The sequence below is a fragment of the Etheostoma cragini genome, chromosome 9 (assembly GCF_013103735.1).
Source record: "Etheostoma cragini isolate CJK2018 chromosome 9, CSU_Ecrag_1.0, whole genome shotgun sequence".
Classification (NCBI taxonomy): domain Eukaryota; kingdom Metazoa; phylum Chordata; class Actinopteri; order Perciformes; family Percidae; genus Etheostoma; species Etheostoma cragini.
Window position 1 is genome coordinate 1,804,328 of NC_048415.1, and position 18,730 is coordinate 1,823,057.

At 43.4% G+C, this 18,730-nt stretch overlaps 1 protein-coding gene across 1 annotated transcript in view; it reads left to right on the top strand.

Annotated features, from left to right (window-relative positions):
- The first annotated feature begins 251 nt into the window (after nucleotides 1-251).
- ghrhrb (growth hormone releasing hormone receptor b) overlaps nucleotides 252-18,730 on the top strand; it is a 36,543-nt gene continuing 18,064 nt past the window's right edge. The window contains exons 1-2 of the mRNA XM_034880518.1: nucleotides 252-609; nucleotides 11,109-11,217. Of these exons, the coding sequence (XP_034736409.1) occupies nucleotides 508-609; nucleotides 11,109-11,217 (211 nt within the window). The 5' untranslated portion in view covers nucleotides 252-507. The remainder of the gene's footprint in view (nucleotides 610-11,108; nucleotides 11,218-18,730) is intronic.

Genomic DNA, 18,730 nt, shown 5'->3' on the forward strand with positions numbered 1-18,730 from the left:
GGACAACATGAGGACAACATGAGGGTTATGCTTTCAACCTTGAAGGCGCAAACTCCAGACAACAAGTGCGACTCCAGCCGTTACTGCTGCTGCCCAGATCGCCACTAACGGGATTTGGCTGTGGTCAGACTGTGGTATTAAAGGATCCTGAGTCTTGAAACGTGTCCTCTGTCATGTGTCAGCGCGCGGCCGCGCGCCGCTGCAGCGTCTGCGCGCCGCTCCGTCTCTGCCTTTTCAGGGAGGAGCGCACCTTGTCTGGCTCAGTCGAGTCCCGGCTCTCCCCCGCGCGTAATGCGGACCTGTCCCTGCACCGGACACCGGAGAGACACCCGAGGACATTCACATCTGCAAACGGCCAACACGCGGCATAGTTCATGTTGGACATTTATATTAAAAAGAGACAATTTCAAAAGGGAAGGGATTTCTTATTTTTTTGAAGTCTGATAGCATCCATGGACATGTTTTGACTTTTTTTTGTGCGCGTAGTTTTCAAAGTGAAGAAGAAGAATGGTAATGCACACACATCTTTTCTCTGGAAGCTCACGGTCGAAACGGATGGCCACGTTACTTCAGACGGGTCTGGTCCTGCAGCTGGCCCTGTGGGACACGGTGAGTGCACGCGCAATTAACACTCCGGTTAACCTTATGGGTCTGCAGGGTTGGCACGAGGAGGATTATGATGACAGTGTTGTTTAAGACCTTTTTTTTTAGTAACTTGCTCCTGGCACCCTTAAAAAATAATGGAAAAAAACGTCTGTGTCAATGTGAGGTTGGGACTTCTGCTCTAGGAATACATCGTGGAACTGAACCCAGAATCTAGATGGTTCAGATAAACCTTCTGAGCTTTATTCGGAAAATAGTGCTCAGTAAGCCATTAATCAAAATCGAATATATATCAAATTTTCAGAAGCATTTGATGATGCATTTTGGAATTTTCTGCTTTTCTATAGATACATATCCGATTTCATCTGTTATACCCCCTCACTATTGTAGCAACTGGCCTGTGGCTCATCATCAAAGTAAGTTTTCTCAGAATTGTTGATGTCTTTCTAGTTACATAATGCTATCTATGTTTTCCTACCACGGTGGTCCCAAATGATGTTAAAATGCACAGTTAGCATAGTAGAATAACGTTAGTTTTTATTAAGTTAAAATGGCTCCAGGCACCACCAAAAGCCTTTAACCTAGAGTTTAATTTTTCAAAACAGTTTTAGTTTTTTTTCTTTATCCTGCATGTTACAGAACGAATCGCTACATTGTGCAGCCAAATTTAAAGCTTGTTGGAGATTCCACCGGCTGTCCCTCATTTTCGTCCACATATCATTCTTAACTCTGGTGGATTCATGAGGACTATGGTTAACTGCTCCTCAGATCTCTGTAGGGTTCCCCCGAAACAAGTTCCTTCCAGAGGCGGTTTTGCAGCGGCACCGTGGCGCCGTCCGGTGCTCTGATCCCAGATCAATTACGAGTGTGGTCGTTTTCAGGAAATGCCCAAAAACCTGAGCATGGTTGTCCTCTCCAACGCTGTAGAGCAGGGGTGTCAGTCTCGGGTTCATTAAGGGCCACGCGGGAAAATAAGAATCACATCAACACGTTTTTATTTCATCTTCTCACTGCTTGGTCGACATAAAGCCTCGAAATAGGAAGTTAGCTAACACAAGAACGACAAAAGAGGTGTGAAAAAGAAGAAGCGACAAACACATCGGAACGAATATTGGAATCGGCAACAAAAGATGTTGAAAAAAGTGGCAAAAAAGTTGAAGAAAAACACCAAACTGTCGGCAAAAGTGACAAAACGTTGAGAAAATGAAACAAAAACTAGGTGGGCCAAAATGTATTATGAACCTAAAATTGAAATGCCGCCCGGATCAAAATCTGTGGGGGGGCCGGATTTGGCCCGCAGGCCTTGAGTTTAACACACGTGTTGTAGAGGAAGATCTGACTCTGTGAGAGTGATGTCCAGAAAGCACACAAACAGTCCAGATGAGACGCAGTTTTCCGCAGACATCGCCCTGCTGCCCTCGTGTTGTCTCATGTGTCTGGATCGAATGATCGTCACATGATTAACTGACCACAGGACCACATTACTAGTTTGGCTTTTTATTTTGCTGCCAAAATAAGAATATCCCATTATTATATTAAGGAAACAGAAATAGATCAAAGTTCCATCTATCCACAGAAGCAAACAGTGATAAGGAACATACACACATATAGCCCACCTCAAATAAACATTCCTTCAATGAGAAGAAAAGATCCAGTGATGTCTCCTGTGACTCCATCAGCACTGCACACTCACTTGACTCTGCTGCCTTTGGCTCCGGACAGACAGCAGCAAAGAGAAAACATTAATATCTGTTTTCTGCACACGCACACCGGCATGAGCGTCGGCGTGGTTTGAAATGTGCTGGGGGCAGAGACGCATTCGGGGGGGGGGGGGGGGGGGGGGGGGGGCATTTTCCCAAGTGCTGGGTATAATGAGCCAAGACGCTGTCCTGAAGTTTACTAATGTTAATGAATAAAAATGAATGCAAAAATGTGATGATGTTTTTAAAAAGATTTAGACATGTGTGCCACTATGTTCTGCTTCATGGATCCATGGGCCATGTAGTGCCCACAGGGCCCTGCTATGCCATGAACTACTACAAAGAACTGCTACAAACTACAGTTTTTTCTATTTTTGTTATTTCCACTCTTCATTCTAACCCCAACCGGCCCATCAGACACCGCCTACCAAGAGCCTGGGTCTGGGCCTGAGTCTGGGTCTGGGCCTGGGTCTGGGCCTGGGCCTGGGTCTGGGCCTGGGTCTGAGTCTGGGTCTGGGTCTGGGCCTGGGTCTGGGTCTGGGTCTGGGTCTGGGCCTGGGCCTGGGTCTGGGTCTGGGTGTGGGTCTGTCCCAGATTTCTTCCTAAAAGGAGGTTTTTCCTCGCCCCTGTTGCACTGCTGCTTGCTCTGGAGGAAACTACTAGACCTGTTGGGTCCTTGTAAATTCTGGAGTGTGGTCTAGACCTGCTCTATCTGTAAAGTGTCTCAAGATACCTCTTGTTATGAGTTGATACTATAAATAAAATTGAAATGGAAAATGAAAAGTGCCATGATGACATGATGTGACATCAGACTCAGAGAGAGGAGCTTTGAAAGGAGAGGAGTGTGTAGCCAGCGCAGCCGGCATCTGTCGCTCAAGAATTATGTTATGAACTGTATTTCTATTTCTTTTTAACTAAATTGAGGTTTTTCAGAAAAAGTGGTGGGTGCAAAATGACTCAATCTGATAGGTACGCACCCACCGTCCGCCCGAAAATCTACGCCTATGCACACCGGTTGAAAATTCAAATAATGCAGACAATTCAGGGAGGGGAATATTCCATTTCATCCTTTTTTGGGGGGGATTTTAGGCCACCGTGGAGCCATTTCTTCTCCAGCAGCTGACCTGATGGTTTGTGTCCATTGTCAGCGTCATTTGGTCCCATTCATTTCTATGAAAGCAAAAACTGTGCAATGCATTCTGGTAGTTTTAAAGGAACTTTGGAGAAGCATTTGACGTCGGGTCGCCTGCTCCTCGTTTGCATCAAGTTCATCCTCATGGAAACGAGGAGCAGCCAGGTCAGCCTGGCGCCTCTCAAAAGCTGACGAAAATCTTTTAAAGTGAGCGTTGTCAATCGGAAATGAAGATTTCTCACTTATAATGTTTTCAGAAACACGTTTTGGGGAACTATTTTTTGGGAAATAGAGATTGGATTTCAAACAAGCGTATTTGGAAATCCGGGAGTAGCAACGTGCACATGGACGTGTACCACAACACTTCATGGGTGGAGGATTATGTTGTGTGACACGTCTTTCCTGAGCCTGAAGACTGTCAATGACCCTTATTAGCTGCTTCCTCCTCCAGAGACTCTGAAGGTGCTCTTTTTACCCTCTTTGCCCATTAAGGAACGTTGTTATGGCACAAGATGGATGTCTAAGGCCACTTATTTACTGGATAACTTTAATTGCATCAAAAGTAATCACGGCATGCAGGACCACACGTTCTCACTCCCAACGCGTTGCTAGGTCCGGGCCCTTTGGTGTTAATGATGCAAAAGTCTCCTTTAGTGTGCACACATCCACATGTACATGCATTGAGTATGCTGATCCATACTCTTTGTTTTTTATGGAAAATCTCAACCTGTTAAGTAACTTCTCCTGACGTTAAATGACTCCCAACGCTCTGTGTCCAGCCAGGGGGAAGTCGTGCCTCTGCTCTAAAAACAACCCGTTATTCCAGCGGTAAGCAGTGCAGAGAGATCGACATGGAGGAAATGTGCTCCAGGGTTTCTAGATTCTGTGAGTTACCTTTCCTGGTGGTCATGTTGTGTTGTAACAAGCAACAGTAATCCAGGAGCTGTAATCAAAGGCAGGAAGGGTTTGTGTGTTGGGAAATGAAAAGAATGATGCGATTTCAGGCTGACAGATGGCAGCCTCTGGTATGTTGCTGAAATATTTAAGACTTGGGGCCCGTTAGTTCAGTATTTGAGGCTGGCCGATGCCAACCTGCATGTAAGGACCCCTCGGATTCCTCACAAGATAAATGTGATGGGTCATGAGATGACTGATGGAATCGGAAAGATTTAAAAACTTGGCTACATATATTTTAAAAATGTGTTTCTCTAACCCTTCAAACATCTTTAAATGACACAATTGCAGAGGGAAGTGTGGGTGCATCCTCTTCTCTCTAAATTGACACTTGCCCTCATTTTTTCTTAATTACGAGGATTTTCAAACCAACAAAACTTGCGCTCTAGGTCGTTTGCATTTCTTGAAAGCAATCACAGTTCGCACTTAATCTGGCGTAACTATCACACAAATGAACTGTTGTTGATATAGACTAATACTTGACTGATTGGGAAGTATTACTTATAAAGAAACCCAAAAGATAAAACACTGATAGTCAAATTGAAATGAAATGAGAAGTCAGATAATACGAATGAGAAACATTTGCTCATCCTATGACCTCAGCACACAGACTGAAGCCTTCAGCCCTTTTAAAGAAGGGACACAAAAGTCTTTATTCTGTCTGTCAGTTGGTTTAAAAATGCCAGTCACATGTTTGTTACATAAGCTAAATTTAGAAAAGAACAGCGCATACCATTAATCCTGCAGGGCCCCACCATGAGGACTATCTCTCAGCTTCTGTCCTCTGTGCCTCTCCTCTCCACTCTCACCGATGATTAATCATCTCAAAGCTTGTGTATTGTCAGTATGTCCCACTCCGTTTCCTTTCCTCCTCAGGTTTTGCTCCAAGTTTATGCAGTGTGTCTCTCCTCTCGGCTGTTTCTTCAAAGCTTTCAGTGTGTCATGATTGATTGGTGTTGTGTTAAAGAAAGAGGAGAGACTCTCCAGCAGATCAAACAAGGAGACACGTGCTTCAGGGACGAGCGTCTCAGAGGACACGATTTAGTTCATTGGACTAGTGATGGACAAAAATTGCTTCAGGATGTTTTTGTCTAAAGCACGTGTGTTAAACTCGAGGCCCACGAGTCCAACCTGGACCCTCGCAGATTTTGGTCCAGTTCAGGTTTCCAGTACATTTTGGCCCGCCTAGTTGTGCGCCAAAACCCAAAAAGATAGGAAACTGTTTTTCAAACTGCAATTCTGCAACATTAAAGCAGAATTTGGCAGATTTGCGGACTTTAAGACTCCAACAGAGTTTTAATATTCAGGCTGTGAAACAGGTAGCTGTGAGTCACCCGTGTGGTAGCCTTTTTTTTAAATGTAGTCAGTGTTTTTGTTAAATGTTTTTGTCTGTTTTTGATCAATTCTATGATGGCTATGGGAATTTTTTGCTGAGTTTTTTTACAGCTTTATGTCAACAAAAGTAACAAAAGTCAGAAAAAGCTCTTAAAGTGTCAAAAAAAAGCAACATCTATCTATCTATCCATCTATCCATCTATCTATCTATCTATCAAACCGGTGCAGAGATTGTGCGGATTAGCCTAGATAAACATTTAAATGTATTAAGAAGCTAGAGAAAAGTAATTTGGCTTGTTAATGTTGATTCAGATTTTAGATTATGGGATGTGATCCACAGAAGCCTAGCTATCTGGTCAGCACAAGGGGATGTCTGAGCAGACGGGTTATTTTTGCACGATTCGGGGCGAAATATGAATCACGATTCTTTAGCTTGGAATTGATATCTCGATCCTCTGCCACGATTTCTTTCTAACGAAGTGTAATGTTTCTTGCATACATGAACCATGACAAAACAAAACAAACTGGTAGTACCAAACATGGATTTGTTTTTGGAACCAATAACACGTTGGGTATCACCACAAGCCTGTAGATGTAGAGGCTTCAATGGGGAGAAGGGGAGCATTAAACCTATTTTATTTCATACAGTCTATGTTTAAAAGTCACAGAAGGAAGTAGTAGCATTTCTGATGCAGTCGGCTCGTAAAATTAAATATTTAACAAAATATTTTTCTTTTTTTAAATTAAATCGTGAACAGGGTGAATTGAGATCGCGATCTCCATGCAGGCCTACAAAGGGACGTCGGACTAGTGGGCTGTAGGACTAAAGGGAATTCTTCGGGTTACTGAGACAATGGGAACAATGGTGCCGGAGAAACAACATGGCTCCGGCAGGTCAGCCAATGTGAAGAGACCGAACTCATAAAGCAAGTAGCTCTGAGTGCCGATCCCTTGCTTCATCTACTATGATTAAGCTCTAAAATCCTTTTTGCTGTTATGATGTCCGAGCAGCTTTGGATGCTCGTATTTTGGGAAGATAATGAGATGTATGTGGTGTGTTAGGGAGATTTGTATGTCTGTGGATTGAATTGCACTCCGTGGAACTGCCTTGGTAATTACCATCTTCACCTTCATTGTGACCCCCAAAAGCAAAGCAATTCTGAATAGCCTCGTGGATCACAGATCTCACGCTCCCTGAAGGATCAAGGACTTTTTTCCAGTTGCACTGTACTCGTGAGGGAACATCTCTGGTTGTTGAGTTGTTGCGTTGAGTATTCAAGTCACTCAAACATTTGAAAACCAGCTCTGTTTGAATGCTCATTTTTGTGGGTCAAACTGACTGTGTGGGAAACATACTAGGGCTTGTTAGGGTAAATTGGATTTTAAATTGCTGGATTTAGGAGTGCACTCATTAAAAGTTTGGGCTTCCTGAAAGAATTTGCGCTGAGCTACATTAGCTGTGTAGGAATGTTTTTGTCATAAAAGGAGGAAATGTTGACCTGATGATGGCGCAAAATGAAAAATGAAAAATATCAAACTATTCCCTTAATGTGTGTAAAGACAACAAGATGTGAATGAGAAGAGACATGAAATGGTTTCAATGTACCTGTAATGTGTCATTGTGCAAAAAATTACTTTAATTACTTGACCTGGAGATAAGATTAAAGGGCCCGCGCCCCTTCCCCCCCCCCCCCCCCACACACACACACACTCACAGAGATGACATCAGAGCCCTTGATTACCTGTCCTTTGCATGACTGTGAAATTGTGAATTTATATGATGGCGGCTCGCTAAAGGTTACCGGAGGCGACCTGCGCCCTGCGATAATGACCCGGTTGAGACACTGATTGAATTTAAATGACACTGCAGCCACATAAACTGTTGCCATTTAGGACTAAGGGTTACAATAATTAAAGTGCCCGCTCAAATGGCACTCCAGGTCTTCACACACGCACACACACAGACACACACACACACACACACACACACACACACACACAAACACACAGACACCAGCATGCATGCATGCATGCACACACACAGACACACAAAATTTAACTTTATCATTTCTATAAAGTCACGGAAACATGTGCCAGGCTCGTCTCCCCATTGCAAGACTTCCATCAGATTCTCTGTACATCCCTAAATCTTAAAAATGCCGCAATGTTGTGCAGCATGTTGTGTCACTGTTGTGCTCGTATGAAGGAGGTTTGTTCCATAAACCTGCAGGGCAGTTATATCGGCGCTGTCTTGTGTCATGGTGAGGCTGCTCAGCCAGATCGAGCTGTTCAGCTACACACTTATGTGTTCCTGCTGCACACTCATAATACTGAAGGACTTCATGGACCACCCAGTTTAGATAAATTGTGGAAATGTTTAGCTCATTTATATTATATTCTGCTCACCCTCATGTCCAGTTCTGTGTTTAGGGAGTACTGTGGATTTATCGCTAATCCCTTAAAATAGAAAATCAGAGAATCTAAGTGATAGCTGTTGGAAAATAAAGGAGGATATCTGACAAGAGTGGCCTCCGCCATGATTCATGTTGCTCTTACGGTCTCATCCAAGCATATCAAGTCTGCGTTATGTAAGGAAGTGACAGGGATATTTGTCAGATACAAGCCTGTAGACTGTATAAGGCAGTAGACCCCAACCTGAGAGTCGTGAGCTCCAAAAGTGACAGTATAATTATAGTTTTTATGATAATAATGACTAGTTTTGGAAACAAAATTCTGCCGCTCAAAATTAGCTTTATTCTTCTGACCTTTCTCTCCCCCTTTGTTATGACAGTTTATTGAATATAAATATATCATATTACCTCTTCAGCCTCTGTCAGTGTCCGATACGATGTGTGTAGAACGCACCGGGCAGAGCAGCAGCTACGCAGCGCTTCAACGTGACGTAGTAATAAGAGAGACTACGTAGTGTGGTTAATCGGGTTGGAGGATGGGTCGAACAACACAGGACTTATACCCAGGAGACCAGGTTCCATGTCCCGCATGTCACGTTTCCTAAACCCACCTGTCCCATTCTTGTCCCCCGTGTCCCAGAACCATATTTTTGTGAGCCCACCCACGACCTTTTCCTTAACCTAACTGTGTCAGAAGTGACCCCAACAGTCCCGACCAAGCGCGTTTAGATAAAACCTGTTTAAATATGACGCTAAAGGAGACTTTTAGCGCCAATTACAACGCCAAAAGCACCTGACCAGGCGTCCGGGTTTTAGAAACCTAAACCTAACCACGCTAGAACCATTCATCAAAGGTTCTACGCCCTGCACTTTGTACAACTTCTGTGCAATACAAGATAGAAAACCAACTTACTACAAATTATAATATTTGTTTTGTCAAAATCATTTAAAAGTATAATTTTTAGGAGACAGGGTTAAAATAAGACAGAGGAACACTTCTACTTATTTGATCAAATAATAAAATACATCTTAAAAAAGGATTGTCGGTGCAACACACGTGTCTTCTTAATTCATAGTTTTTTAATTTTTTAAGGTGCATAACAGTGACGTTTCGATGTAGAATGACAACAACATCGGAGTTCTCTTCCTGCCCTGGTTGTTCTGGGTTCTTGTGGTTTACAGAAGCACAGAGAACTTTCTCTTTCTACTTGAATAATAAAATATATAATCTCTTTTTACTTTCATTTTGCATAGGTTTGACTCAGAGTTGACACCACCAACACAAGCCAGAGCTTTTTTCACTTGTTCAATAAAGGAAGCGCACATTTACACGCTGTAGACACACACAGATTGACATACAGACAACATCAGCTTGACAGCTGTAGGGTAAAATGTCACCGGGCCAGGGCCCTGTGTCCGTCCTTTGGAGTTAATCCTGGACGCTGCTGCGCTGCGAGAAGATGAAGTCAAATGTCACGCTCACCTGCGGTGTCTCCATCTGTCTGGCAGGTGCTCTAACTGGGACCGTTCACACATTAATCAGAGGAATCAATCAGACACATTCAAAGCAAGTTCCAGGGATTATTCTCACTTCCCAGCGTCATCGGCCAGTTGTTGTGACATGACGTTAATTCAGCCCAGTCTCATGGAAGTTCTTGGAAAGATCACGTTATTTAATCTATTGATTTGTGTGCAGGTCACGTTAATGTCGTTATTTTCATGTGTTGATTACAAATTTTGAAGTGATGTATTTCAATGGGAAGCTTATTTCGCAGGACTACGGCAGCAAGTAGAGTTAAAAAGCCAAAAAATCCGCTCAAGGAGGTTGGCCGGGGGGGGGGGGGGGGGGGGGGGGGGGGGGGGGGGGGGGGGGGGGGGGGGGGGGGGTTGGACGGGTCAAACAACACAGGACTCTCATCCCGAGGACCGGGGATCAGGTCCCGCGTGTTGCAGTTCCTTTCCCCGTTATTCTCTTCCTGAACACAACCGCCCCGTTGTTGTGGCCGGCATGTGGTGTTTCATTTCCCCGTTGTTGCATCCCCCCATAAATGAGAAAATTTTGACATGTACACGTAATAAACGAGAAAATCCTTATGTTATCTTATTTTAATCTCATTTATTTTTTCTAGAATAGTTCTTGTATTTTCTGTATGCATGTATGTTCCTGTAAGTTGCTGCTGTTACACAGTAATATACCATAAGATCTATCTATCTATCTATCTATCTATCTATCTATCTATCTATCTATCTATCTATCTATCCATCTATCTATTGTATCTATCTGTCTATCTATCTATCTTTCTATGAACAAATCCTGATAAGAAACTTGATGAAACACCCACAAGCCCACAGCACAGGCTTCAGGCATCTGTCTTTTCTTTATAAAAATCCATTTTTAAGGGATAAACCTGACATATGTATCTCCAAATGTATCCGTGTTGTACATTGTGTTTAAATCCCCTGTTCCATCTAATATTATGCTGAATCAAATGCTTCTACAGCAGCTGAATGTCTAAATTGTAAAAGTTCAATTACGTGCCAGTTACCAGTATAAGATGTGTATAAGAACATGTGTGAAGCTTCAAAAATTACTATAAGATAGCTGTGTTTTGAACAAATTTTAGCACTAAGAGTACAAAAAAGGTCCGACACCATTTTAACACACCTCCATTAAGAAAAACGATTCCAATATTTGAACCTATATCATTTATGAGTTTCATCTTTAGGTTGCTGTGAATGAAAAAAATATTGCCAGATGTTTTTATATAGATTTAAAAGCCTTTATGGAAGTTAAAATGTTTAAATTGATGTTATTTGGTTGGAATTATGATTCAATTATATCCATCGACCAATACTTATAATTCAAAGGATTTAGTGTCATTGCCATTTGAAATCATTCATAAATAGTGTGTGCTCCTCTAGTCATCATCTGTGTAATGCCGAGTGTGTAACTCTGGTGTTCTCTCCTCTCAGACAGCGGCCATCCACCCAGACTGTGCCCTGGTGGTTCAGCACATGAAGGCTCAAGAACAATGTTACCAGATCCTCAGACAGGAGGAGAACAACCTCTCTACCGGGACAGGTGTGTGTGTGTTACATCACGCTGTAGGAGCTAGTCTACTGTACATCCGCGGCGGTCCACTTCTGGGATTGCAGTAGGGGTCTGCAAAAAAACTGATTTGGATTCGCCACCAATTCAAAATCAATTCATAGAATTCCAAAAATCAATTCATGTTTTTTGTATATTTACAGAAATCACATCATAGCTGGATAGATAGACACTTTATTAATCCCCAAGGGGAAATTCAAGGTCATAGTAGCTTACAGACATTACACCCCACATACACAACTACATCATGGATGTTAAAATACCAAATAAACAAATCCACATTTATGATATGGATATGGATATATATATGCATACATACATACATACATGCATGGGAAAAGTAACTACATTTACATATTTTGAATTATTTTTGAATAAAAAATCAATATTGAATCAAATCATAAGCCTAAAAATTGAAATCGAATCAGGAAATTTTCTGAATCGTACACTCCTACTGAGATGGCGAGAAGGCGGAACCTCACGGGTTCTCTGATTGGTTCAGTAAGCCGGTAGTTCAGACACAAAGGCATTACTTAAAGTCTGACCAGATGGATTCTTGTGTGAAATGTGATCCCGTGGTTCTTGTGTGATCCCATGATATTGCAAGAATGATACACAAAACAAAGTAAACATGCACACTGATGGGTAGCTGCTTTCTGTTTTTATAATTGGTCCTCCCCCTCAGTTAGTTAGTTCTCAAGACAAGGGGCTCGCTGATCAGAGGTGAGGATCCTTCATCCTTGTGGGCCAAAAACGCCTTACACCTAATTTCCACCGGGTGCAGAACATCTGTGTATCCACTGCAGAACGGCAGCGGAGTCATTAGGTCTCTATTAAAATCAATGTGTGTACTTCCACTGACTGCGGAACGGCTGCGTCCCGACTAAATCACATCTCCGGCGATCCGCAGCCCTCTGTAGCCGGATGCTTAAGAGCTCCGCAGCAATAAATAAAATATAAATAAAAGAATAAAATAAAATAGAGCGTGTTCACGGCAAATCATATCTCCCTGCAATACACCTTTAAAACGCAGCACGGAGTTGTTCCCCCTCTACTCCTCTGGATGGAAACTAGCTACTGTTGGTTTTGTGGTTCTAGTCTACGTGACTTTGCGAGATCTCGTGGTTGCTCGAGACTTCAGACTTCAGTCATGGCCGCAGCCGTTCTGCAACAAATCCGGATACTGACGGACGGACCCGACACACAGCGGAGCGGCTCTGCAGCCGTTCTCCAACCGGTGGAAATTGGGAGTTAGAGTATGCAATCAGGTCAAGATTCATTCAAAGTGTCAAGGTCAAAGTCAAAGGTTACATTGTAGAGGAATCCAAATTAAATTTCAAAGGGAGTTTAACCTGTTTACATGTGTGTTTACATAAGGAAAATGTAGCACGATGAAGGACCACTTTCCTCCCATTTACATTACATAACCCATGCCCAATCCACGCATCATTATTAGAATACAATTTTTAAACTTTAAACCAAACCTGCACATAAAGCTCACTGCAGAACACACAGCGGGCTGCTGGGTGCCTTCCTGCAGCGGATAATTGGGTCTGTTTAATCAAAAACCTAGCGGGCGCATTTACTTCCTGGTATTGAATTACCGCCCTCCACTTGGCAGAGCAGCCAAAACAATCAAGGGAACTAATCAGGTGAGAAGACGTCTGGATTAAAGGTACTGATTGGTCAACCTGGCCTGGTCCGGTTGCATCTGTGCAGACCAGGTAGGGGGTGAGCCAGCAGAATCAGAGGAGATTCCATTATCATCCCTTCAACGCCTCAGAAAATAAGGAAAACAAAACTCAGCCACTGGAACAGCTTGTCCTTCAGGAGGGGCCGCACTTCATTTTCCATCTGAGATGCAGTCTGAAAGCATGTTGATTACACCTGAAATATGAATTGTCTCTGTTTTGAAGTGTTTTGAATTACGCGACAGGGTCATTCCAGGCAGGTTGGCGCCGCTCTCTCGCCTCCTCGCGCCGTCTCAGGGACGTTGTTATGAAGGCTACTCACTCGGTGAGATAGTCGTCTGCTCGCCCGTGGGACCGCCTGACACAGCCGGAGAAGCTCAGAATTAATTGCACCATTTGTCACCCTTCCCTGTGATCATCCAAAACAAAGACGGGACAATTAACGTTAGAAGCGGAAGGTATGAGCTGCTGAAGTAGACTGTGGAAACGCTTGGCTTCTCCAGCCAGCTTTTACAAAAGCTGTACGGTCCGGTTGGAGAAACAGTCCCAGTTCCTCCTGTATGATCTCCCCAGTGACTAAAACACCCTACCAAACACATCATTGAATCAGCCAATCAATATGTATGATATATACACAGAGACACTGTGTGTGTGTGGGGGGGGGGAGTCTCCGCTCATTGAGGGAGCTCTCAAAATATCTGAGCAACAAAAAGGTTTATTAGTCTCCAGTAGAAACACAAGCATTTGCAGTAAATGCTTGTTTTGTCACTAATTCAACATACCTCATCAGGTGGAGGTTAGGGTGTTGGATGGAGACCTGGAATGAGTGAATTCACGCAGCAAATGAAACAATTTAGAGTTCTGAAGGCAGCTGCGAGGGGGAAACCAAACATAGGGCGGAGGTAAAGAACGGCAGCTGCGTGTATGAAACTACCAGCAAGCGCCCAGAGCAGCCACAGGGGGCCCGCGTGGGGGTGTCTGCTTGGCATGTTTCACGCTCTCAGCTGCCTATATACAACTCTTGATTGTTGAATTGGTGCGGAAAGTGTAATATCTGTGTGTGAAATTGTTTCATTTTCTTATGAGTATGTCCTAACGCGCTCTGGAGATGCAATAATAACCTGATGCCGCGAGATACGGGTGTATCGGCAGAGTGATCGTGAGAGACATCAAAAATCTAAGTTATTTAAAATTGAAATTGTGAACAGGATGAATCGAGGATTCAAACCGGTTTAGTACTGAGCCAGAAAGGCCAAAGCAGTCGTAGTCCGTCTAGTAATACGTTGTGGTCGACCGTGTCAAATGCAGCACTGAGATCAAGTCATACTAAGACTGAAATGTTGCCACTATCTGTGTTTAAGTGGATGTCATTAAAGACTTTAACAAGAGGCGTCTTCGTGCTGCGCTGTGGTGTGGAGGGACGAACAGATGGGGGGATGAATAGAGGGAATAGGAGATTAAGAGGCTTTGCAATGGCAATGTTACAAAAGACTGCTTAATTTGCAGTTGTTAGTGTGGTTATAATTGTTGCATTTGATGGGTAAAACAAGGACGATGTACAGAGCCAGGACTGTAAAAACGCACTCTTACATTCACTTTGTGCCTTTTTGTATTTCATGAGTTATAAGAGAGAGAGAGAGAGAGAGAGAGAGAGAGAGAAAGAAAGAGAGGAGGAGTGAGAAAGAGGGGCACATTTCTTGCTACTTCAGGTTAATTACCTTCACATCTCCAGGAAACACCATGAGAGCAGAAACATGGGAAGTCAATGACAGAGTGGAAATGAGAAAGAGAAAGAGAGAGAGAGAGAGAGAGAGAGAGAGAAAGAGAGAGATAACGTATTAACAGTCCTGTCCATTATCAAAGGATTGTTCTTAGACTCACAGTGAGCAACAGCCAGCCTCATGGATTTGTGTGTGTGTGTGTGTGTGTGTGTGTGTGTGTGTGTGTGTGTGTGTTTTCTCTTGACTTCCACTGTTGACATTTCCACAGATCATTACACACCACAGTGTCCTGCCCTCTCTGTCTCTTTGTGGTCACTGGCAATTGTCCTTTTGATAACTAATTACACCGACCAAATACCACAGGTGGAAATCAACAAAGGACATTTTATAACAGAAATAATAGATGTATAAACACCTCAACATTAATCAACAGCAATAGGATTAATTGAGTTATCAAGCCTCAAAATCATGAGTTGCTGCTTTTTTGTCTTAATAAATTATAATATACAAAAAACACAAGTAATATGTACAAATAACATAGTTGGAAAGATAAGTAGTACATACAATAAGTTCTAAATTGTGCAAATGTATGACTAAACCAAACAGTATACATAACAAAAGATAAAGATATTGAAATGTGCAATACACATTAAAAGGAAGACACAAGGTCAAGCAGACCTGACTAGTGCACAGAAGCTTACATAGTATTTTTTGGACTAATTTGAGTTTAAACCCACCAATTACCTAACTTACCACCCTCCTCAGGGGCCCTCGTCAGGGCCCTTTTCTCAGAGGTGCTGCTGCTCTCATGCCCGGAGATGTTGCTTGTTAGCACACTCTCAATAGTCTGCCTGTAGAAGGTGGTGAGGACTGTTGGGTGGAAATTGGCCTTTTTCAGTCTCTTTAAGACGTGCAGGTGTTGGTTGGCTTTTTTAATGAGGGGGGAGGTATCCAGAGACCAGGTCAGGTGGTTGAACATGTGACCCCCTAAGAAACTTCTGGTGCTGCACAGTCTCCACCGCAGCAGTGTTAATGTGGACCGTTTTTGTGTTTAGAATTTACCCTCACTGCCCTGGATGACACCCACCACTGTTGTGTCATCGGCATATTTAATGATGTGATTGGTCATGGGTCATAAGGGTGTACAGCAGAGGGCTCAATTTGCACCCTTGGGGTGAGCCAGTACTCATCGAGGTGGTAGATGAAGAGTTAGACCCCACTCATACAACCTGAGGACTTTTTCTCAGGAAATCAAGAATCCAGTTCTGAAGGGGTGTACTCATCCCCAGTGGGCCCAGTTTGATAACCAGATGCTGGGGGATTGTGGTGTTAATGGGAAGCGTCTGGACCCTGGTGTTCCAGCCTCAGATGTACTGCAGTGGCTACTGCATCCTCAGTTGAGTGGTATGCAAGCTGAACTGGGTCAAAGGATGCGGGCAAGATGCAAGTAATGGGTTCCTTGACCAGTCTTTGAAAACACTTCATTATTAGAGGGGTCAATGCTGTTGGGCGGTAGTCATTCAACTTGTTTTGGTGGAATGTACACGTAGGAATGCAAGCTCTGGAAATCGAGTGTGTAATGGGAATTTTACTAAAAATATATACAGTTTATATAGTTTATAGTTGTTGGTTGTAGCTTGGAGGATGTTTCCCGAATTGACCAAAGTTTATAACGCCAACACAAAAAAAAGTTGAAGGTGAGGGACAGCCAAAACTTCTGGCGGCACCGGAACTACACTATAAATAAAAGGATGTTGATGTTAGACTAGACGTCGGCTAATCCAAAATTTAGCAAAGAGGTGGAGTGTGGATGGAGCCGAGGCTGGCTGAATGAAGCCTGCAGTCTACGCCTCCTGTGACAGCAGCCACCTGTCACTCAAAGCGGAACGGCCTTAATTATGCTGAACTTTACGCCTTAATCTGATTTAAACAGCATTTTACCCCCGCTTCATATTTCAGCACTGCAGGTTGCGGCTTGGTGCACACACGCTACTTCACATTGCAGAGTAGTATACTGTCATTACTCTGTCTTTTGGTGGCAGCAACTCATTTTGCAGAACACCTATATGCCAAAATGTGGACCTTGTCTTATCTGTTAGATAGTTAGTTACCATATTAGATCACTATTCAACATTTTTCGCTTGGATTGTCAGTGTCAGCTGAAAGAAGGAGACAAAAATTACAGTTCGCGTTTGCAAAGCAGGAGAGAGATTAGATGAGAGACCCAGGCAGTAGAAATGTCTGCTGTCTAAACAGAACATACACTAACAACAGTAACTTTAAGTTTCCATAACATGTCAGTTTAAATACACAAGCTTCTTCCTCCTCCTCGTCTTCTCAGTTTTGGTGTCCACCTCTGCTTCTCCTTCGCTACATAACGTTGTTTTATTAAAGGGCAGACACTGTCGTGTAGACGTCCCGGCGGAGCCTTTGCTCCTGTAATATTTGTAACAATATCACTTTAATATTTGTAACAATATTGTCGCAGCAGCAATGTAGATGACAAACAGGAGAAAAATGGGTTATTGAAACAGCAACACTGGGTAGCGAAGTGTGACAAGTTGTAGCCAGAGGAGGAATAAACTGAGATGTGGCCTTACAGGTGCCACCTGCCACCCATTTCAAATGTTATCACACTATTGAATGGGTGTTATCATTGCTTATCAGCCGTATGGATATGGGTTAGAAGGGGCTGGCTACACCTTCACAGAGATCTTTTTACTCACTGGGTTTCAAAAAGTTTCCTTTTCTACTGTCACAGTCTGTTTATGTGCCCTATCGGCTCTCTGGGCTTTTCATTACCCAGAGAGCCATCAAGGACTTTACAATTAAGGCCATTTAATGTGCCTCTTTCAATCAATGCAGCAGATGAAAATGTCATCAGCAGCTGCCAGCTTGGTGTGACTGTCCAAACAGCTATAGCTAAATAGCTCGTGTGCAAGGCAGAGTTTTGGGTTCAAAGTCCCAGTTATGCAGCGAGATGTTTCCCTCATCATTGCTTGCGGCAGGAGAACCTCCAGCCGGAGCCAAAAGCTGTGTTTTATTATGAATGAGTGGCGGTGGTCTCCCTGCGCTGCTGTTTTAATTGACACGAGGCCAAGCGGCTTTGATGTTTGAGGCGTTGTGGTGACAGAGAGAGACCGGCACCTCGTTACTTCTCTCTCTCTCTCTCTCTCTCTCTCTCTCTCTCTCTCTATTGCCCCCCCCCCCTTCACGCCTCCCCCGTTCGGAGCGACGGAGGCTGCAGGGAACGCGTGTCAGCCATGTGAGGCAGAGCGTGGGCAGAGAGGAGGGCTGAGGACGTCACCGAATCAAACCCCCTTTCCTTTTGTTCCCAGACTGCGGGGAACCCCTTGAACAATGTATTTCTATTCAGATAAAATGAATCTTAGTTAGGTAAGCAAGTCAGTAGATAACACAAGCAAGTAGTGTAGCATTCAGAAGTGTTCACTCACTGGTTGAGATGTAAGTGTGATGCATAAAGAGAGAGGGAAAGTCAGTCAGGATTGTGTTAGAAGATAGATCATATTGAACACATATCTGCAGTCAGTATTGTCTGTGATTGTTATTTAATTATTAAAAAGGTGAAGACCTGGCCAGTGCAGGCAGATCATTTCCACCTGTTTTCTAATGCAAATCAACTTGTTTTACTAATTCGCTCATATCATGTTTCTATTCCAATATTGAAATAGTCTTACTGCAGTGGTGGACACTCTTTTCACTAGTGTTAAGATTAAAAAAAAGCTTTTAGGACTCAATAGTAAACGTAGCTTTGCTCCGGCCACTTACGTACTTCTGCTGAATTTTCATTTTCCTTCAGTGCTACGTCCGGGTTTGCAGTATATTCGCGGGATTTCTCCCGCCCAATCTTTACCGGTCCAGTCAGCGAACAGTGGGAGTGTCTGAGAACGATGACGTTGAGGTTGTGCGCTAGTTTGAGTTATATATTTACGTAATGGCGGTGGAGAAAGATGCGTCTGGTAGGACCAGGCTAAGGGACCAGAGTCTGGTAGGACTGGGCTAATGGACCAGAGTCTGGTAGGACCAGGCTAAGGGACCAGAGTCTGGTAGGAC